At 36.5% G+C, this 6,715-nt stretch overlaps 1 protein-coding gene across 3 annotated transcripts in view; it reads left to right on the forward strand.

The window, feature by feature from the left end:
• Positions 1-5,002, forward strand: part of LOC102687171 (TPR and ankyrin repeat-containing protein 1) — a 37,893-nt gene extending 32,891 nt beyond the window's left edge. For all 3 annotated transcript variants that reach the window (XM_015357296.2, XM_069195035.1, XM_015357297.2), the window contains 3 exons: positions 41-2,967; positions 3,360-3,461; positions 3,986-5,002. In XM_015357296.2, coding sequence (XP_015212782.2) covers positions 41-2,967; positions 3,360-3,461; positions 3,986-4,116 — 3,160 coding nt within the window. In that variant the 3' untranslated portion in view covers positions 4,117-5,002. The remainder of the gene's footprint in view (positions 1-40; positions 2,968-3,359; positions 3,462-3,985) is intronic.
• Positions 5,003-6,715: the final 1,713 nt, after the last annotated feature.

Genomic DNA, 6,715 nt, shown 5'->3' on the forward strand with positions numbered 1-6,715 from the left:
TCGTCTGCTTTTCATTAACACCAGTGTTGTTTTTTTACAGGTGGGATCTGAAGGAGACCAAAGTTCCCTACACTGAAAAGTACTTCTACCTGGAGGCCGCTGCCAGATATCACAAACAGAAAAATCTCCCGAAAATGGAAGCATGTCTCTCAAAACTATCTCCAGATGATCAACTGGTTTTCTTAAAAGAAAATGGTTACTTGACTCAAGCTGCTGGGGTTTTGAAAATGTTACAGCGGGAGGAAGATGCAGCTACTTTGATGAGGGAGTATGGATACCTGACCAAAGCGGCAGAATTTTCTAACAGACTGGAGTACAAAGCCGAGTGCCTTCTTGCTTATGCCCGCATTCAGTCACGCGAAAAAAAGCTTGATGCCTTACAGAAAGAAGAAGTAAGGAAAGTGTTAGGAGAAGCTTTACAAATGTTCAGGAAGACGCAGCAGCCATATGGAGAAGCAGAAGTAACTCTGTTGGAAGGCTTGTTCACAAAGCAAATTCAAACTGTCAGGCATGCATTCGAGATGTTTCTGAAAGAAAGTCATACTGCTGGAGCATTGGAGGCCCTCTGCACTCTGCTTAGTCATTCTGTCTTAATGGTCTCCAATTTAAGTCAGTACCTGACATGCATTGCAATGGTGCTGAAGCTGGTCAAAGCCCTGGCAAAACCAGAAAACAATGAAGAGAAAGAAATGGTGAAATCTTGCTTTGACTTCTATGGAATCATTCAAATAGATGATAGCCAGAGCCGTATCCCAAAGAATGATGGAGCAAGGATTTTGCAATTTATTCTCAATGATAATGCAAGCCTAAAAGAAAATACTATATCTGAGCTTACTTCCTACAGGTTAAACACAAATGATGTGAAATCTGTCCTAAAAAGTCACTTGCTGAGAAAATTATACATTTGTGCAAAGGAGATGATCTCTGGTTGTCAGGCAGTTCCAAATGTCTGTTTGAAGTATGTGTGTGGTCTTGATTGCAAGTTGGAAAATTGCACAGATCTTCACAAGCCACTCCAGAGACATGAAGCCAGATCTGCCATCCATTCCAAGGTTTATCTTACAGCTTTGAATGGGATGCTGTTAGAAGCTAAGAAGCTGTGCAAAGAAAACTCTCTTCCTGAAGTTGAAGATTTCCAAAACATTCTGACAGGAGATGAGTATGCATTATGCAAGTCTCTCATCAGGACTGTTTTTCCAAAGCATTTTCACCAAAGAGTTGTATCTGACAACAGTGTTGCCTGCAAAGAGATCCTTTCATTAACACAGAATGTACCATTTGAGAGCTACAGAATGGTTCTGAGGGATTATATCTCAAAACGATTTAAAGATGAAAACGATTTCATCAGGAGAGAATCAACTGATTTGTGGCTAGAGGCGACAAAGGTCTACCTCCTGTCTTCTGATTTCCCTGACAAACTGGATAAATTGCTTTCTAAAGAGGAGAATCTTTACCAGAATGAACTGAACACAAACACACAGAGAAAGGGCAAAGCTGGGATGTTACAAGTTACAAAAGGTAAACAACAGCACTTTAACTTCTTCCGGCTTTTCCTTATGATGATTCGGGAACTTTACAAGAACCCTGAGCAGTGCATTCACACATTCTATCGTTTTCTGAATGTGCCAGTCAGGAAATGTAAACAACATATGATTCCAGACATTGGAAATACAGTCATGCTGATTGAGTTTCAGTTTGTCTTGACCTGTGCTTTTCTGATGCACTTTTGCAAAAACGTGGTAGTATGTTTGCCAAAGAGCTATCTTGCGCTCCTTCATTTCTGGGAATTCATGCTGAAAAATAAGCCATGGTGTCATGTGGTGCATTCTTACAAACCAAGGGATGTACCACATTTCATAAAAAAATTGAAAAGCCATCTTTGTTACCTTGCTGAAGTAATGAGTGGTCATGTGAATGAAGATTTCAATGTCTTGGTGGACGCCTTTAGTGACTCAGAATACACTGGCTCAGGTGAAGCTGAGAGATCTGCAGTGCTGTGTCTGGTGATGCTTGTGAATGCAGGGCAAGTCCTGGATTCCAGATGTGAAACCTATCTTCGCTACAACTTCATAACAGCAAAGGAAGAGTTGATGAAACTCCAAGATCCAGGTCAAGTCTCCAAGAGGATCATGCGTGTTGTTAACAGTGTAAATACATCCAGAAATATCAAAGATGTGGTCGAAGCCCTTGAGGTATTGTTGAAGGAAAGGGATGATGAGTACCTTATGGATTGCAGGTGGGACAGTTTTAATAAAGATATCCATTTCAGAACCGTCACTGTCGCTCGATTCAATTACATTTTGCTACCCATATCCCTGTCCTCCCCATCCTCTGATAAAAGTCCTGCAGCTGTTTATGAGGAAGATATTGAAGAATCTGAATACCATCTGCAGGTATTGCGTGCAGAGCAGCACAGAATTAATTGGAGGGTAGCCATCAGAAAATGCATTTTGGTAAACAGGGCGATAGCCATAATGCAAGATAAATCAGGGGATGGACACATTAAACGGATGATCCCTAAAAATTTCATTAAAGCTGACATTGACACTACACAGTGTGACTTGTGTGGCATCAGGTTTGGGAAGAATTTGGTAAAACCTTCTGATGAGCAAACTGGGGAGGAGCTAGAAGAGGAAAACCTTGAAACTGAAGAAGGGAATGAAGAGCATGATCAAGTGGCAGACAACAATGAAATCTCATTCAAAGAAGATTACCAAACACACTTGTCTAGTGAGAAACATAGACTACAGCAGGATTGCTATGAGAAGTACTTGCACTATTTTGCTGAGCATGCAGACCCTTTAATCACAAGTTCCAAAAAGGTTCTAGAAGATCTAGATGCCCAAAAAGCAGGCATTTTTTCTATGGGAGAACAGTCAAAGGTTGTGGAAGGAAAACTGAAGAATTCCCTTCAAAACGTCATGTCTTCCATGGAGAGTATCTACAAGACTAAAAACTGGGCCTCAGGTAATACACATTTTACAATTTTTACAATATAATACTATTATAATATTTAGCATTTTATATGTAGGTATCAGTTTGTAGTAGATGTATTGTGCTTTTTATACTTTTTAATGTGACTCAGTTAACTGCATGAGTTTTATCTCAAAGTATTACCTCCTTGTTTAGAAAAATGCTTCTTTTACTCCAAACTAAAAGATGGCATGAACTGTGAAAGTTTTAATAAAGAATGTAGAGCAAAGCTGATGCAATGTGAGAGAGAAGCTCATTGGAATCAGAAAGCTATTTGTTATGATTAATGTTTTAGGCATATGCAACATTGTAAATATCATTGCACATTATTTTTCCAAAGACACTTGATGCAGATACCTTTCTTTGGAACTTTTATTTTTTCTTAGGCATTGAGAAACTGTCCCAGAAAATTTCATTTCTGAGTGCGGCACTGCATGAGGCTAAGGAAGATCTGAGACTAGCCGAAACAGGAATGTATGCAAATGAAGGTGTGTGAGTATAGTCATGTTTGTAATGGAGATGGTGTTTGCACTCTTTCTTAGAGTTTTAACATCTTCCACAGTCTTTGCTTGAACTCAGTAAATATGGAAAAGAATATTGTTACCCTCAGAAGTGATTCATTTAGTCTCTAGAATCAAAATGAAAGACCTTTGTGTATCATATGGAATATCATTGTGTACCATAGAGGAATGTGCTACGGTGTTTGAAAGAAAATCTTTATAGGTATACATTGCTGAGATGTCCTTTACTGGAAACACTGGAGGTGTCTAGCTATACATTTTTATTAAAGTGAAATGAAAATTGTCTTATGGCAAATTTTATTTCTATCTTTATCATACTTAGCTGTTTTAATAACAGTTATTATACTAAAATAAATCAGTATTTGAGACTTTCTATAAATTGTTGGATTAGATGCATCTGTTGTAACTTCTAAGACTTCAGCACAGCAGTAACTAAATGGTGATTCTACCACAACATCATTACTGCAAATTCCTTTTTTTAAAATTAACAGGAACCGGAGACTTCAAAGACAACAGTTTGGAAGATGATGCTGTTGATGAGCCTGAGAAGTTTGAGGAGCTTACTCACAATAAAAAGAGGAGAGGCAAGAAGGGGAAATCTGGCAAAAGAAGAAAGTATTGATGCCTGATGTGTGGGAAAGCTAAGCTGCAAAGCCATGGACTACACAGTTCTTTAAAGAACTTGTAACAGCCACTCAGTACAAACAACCTAACAGCCGAACAGCTAAACTCATTCTCATGTATTTTAGATTTCTACAGTGATCTTCAGCTTCATTATAATCTTAGTATTATTTTATTATTTGCTTAGACAACAGAAAACTGTCTTTTTTACTTTTTAAGAAATGATAAATATACTTTTTAGAACAATTCGGGACATTTTTTAATAGTTTCTCATCACATTCATTTGAACTTTACTGTATTTCTGTTTTATATTCAGTATTTCTGTAAGGAGACCTTAATTTAGTCATGCTTATGTACAGTTATATTTATAATTTCAATTTGTCTTTATTTTTTGTTGAAGAATATTGATGCCATTATGGCATTTTTTTCTTTATGCTACTGCTGATAGGTACAGAAAGTACACAGTGTTCCTTTCAGTAAATGTGCAGGATGATCTGAATACAAGTTTGTTCTGATTTCATTTGAACTTGACTTATTATACTTAACGTTTGGAAACAACAACTTAAGTGATTGACTTATTTTTTACATACAGTATATATTCAAATGTTAGTCAGAAATAAATCTGACAAGTTCTTTAATATAAATGTTCAAAACAAAATGTTCTAGTGAACTCTATTTTTTATATCTTTTATAGAATAAACAAGTAGTTCCCTTTCAAACTGTGATATTACTACAGAAGTAGAAAATAACTGATTCTATATACTATAAAGACAATTACAATTATCAACAGCAAAAGATCTAAAGATCTAAACATTGTATTGAACAGTTCTGTTTTCTTTAAATGATGATCATTCATTGGTATTTTGAGAATAAAGTATTTGACTGAAGTTTAATTTCTCTAAGGCTTATGGAAAAAACGCTTAAATCGCATGAGCAACTAAGTATTTCATATGCTAGAATGAGGTTAGAAAGACAGTGTTAATTTTATGCATTACTCTTTTATAGTTAAAATACAATTTAAAGCTCTCTGTACTGTGTAAAAGTTTGTAAATAACCAGGCACTGTAAGAAAATTGATCATTAACACTAATAGATCCTGATTCTAAAAGGAATATTAGGAGCCTTTATATCCAGTAACCTGTTTACAATCCCTAATGAAAATGTTTTTACTTCTCTTTAAGCATAAATAGAACTCAAAACACACATGTGATTGTAATGGATATATAAGAAACAAGTGGTTATCCTTCAAATTCTTTGTCAAATTAAGAGTTTAGGAGACAAAAGTTTTAAAAAAAGCTTTGTTTTGTTTCTACTAGACCTCAGCACCAGGATGGGCATTACTTCAGATCCTGAAAGACAAATGCATTCTGAACTCTGAGCTAACAGAAACCAATGGAAACAGACCCATGCAGAGAAAGGCTAACAATTTTAGAAGAAAGAAACAAATCACTACCCAGTACCCATGTGATGTTCTTTAAATTGTGCTTGAAATTGCAGGAACTGTCCTGCTTTGACCTTGTCAGCCCAAATCAGTCATTTGTTTGCCCTTGCTCCTATGAAGCTAAAGAGGATTCCATTGGGAAGGGCATACCACATTATTTAAAAATACTGGCTTTAAATCTTTATATGGGATTGGATTTCCAGTGATTTGCATCAGTCACTTCACTTAATGCTGGGTTTTTTATCATGAATAATCTCTTAATCATGATATGTTTAAGTGGTTTCCATGCAATTATGGGTCATGCATCAGTATACTGTACATTTATCCTCTCTTTGTTGTCATTTTATTTTGCACACAATGTTACTGTGATGGAAGATCCAACACTATTTTATTCCAGCAGATGTAACTGCAACCTTTTGTATTGACTTCAACCTGTTATAGCCAAATTGGTCCATTTAAGCCACTGACCACCTGGTTATGCTCAATAAGTTGGAATGAAGACCTGCAGTACATACCAGCCCTGCAGCACAAGAAAGGAGAATGGAATACCCCTACCTTATTGTAAGACATGATCTCTGCTTTAGTTTAGGAGAACAGGGAGGCTGTGAGCTCTGTGATAATGTAGATAATGTAACAGTGAAACAAATACCTGTAGCTCTGTTCTTTCCAAGATACAGTCTTAGTCTTACAATCCTCGCCAGATGTTTATAAAGATGGGGAGAATCTATTGTAATAAAGAAGGTATTTATAACACTGATGTGATACCTGTGAAGGCCTATTGAACCTCACTTTTCAAGAACTCTGTAATACAGCAGCTGTTTCACCAAATGTTAAAGGATAGGTATTATAATTATAATGACTAATTAAATGGGTATACTTATTTATAATAATAATTGAGCTGTGTTCATCACCATCAGCTGTCTTGGCGGTGTGGATGGACAAACCAGATGGCACCATGTAATTTATGTTTAACATGATTTTTGTTTGACTGTTGAATGTCCCTTATGCCACTCATCATTCATGACATCCTGCCTTCATGGAACCATGGTCTATGCTTCATCTTCATTAAGGGTATTGGTACGTACCCATGAGAAGAAAACGCATTGAATTACAAGTGAATGTTTTCTCCACATAAAGTTGCATGGGCAATAAGTCTGGTA

The sequence above is a fragment of the Lepisosteus oculatus genome, chromosome 10, assembly GCF_040954835.1.
Source record: "Lepisosteus oculatus isolate fLepOcu1 chromosome 10, fLepOcu1.hap2, whole genome shotgun sequence".
Taxonomy (NCBI): Eukaryota; Metazoa; Chordata; class Actinopteri; order Semionotiformes; family Lepisosteidae; genus Lepisosteus; species Lepisosteus oculatus.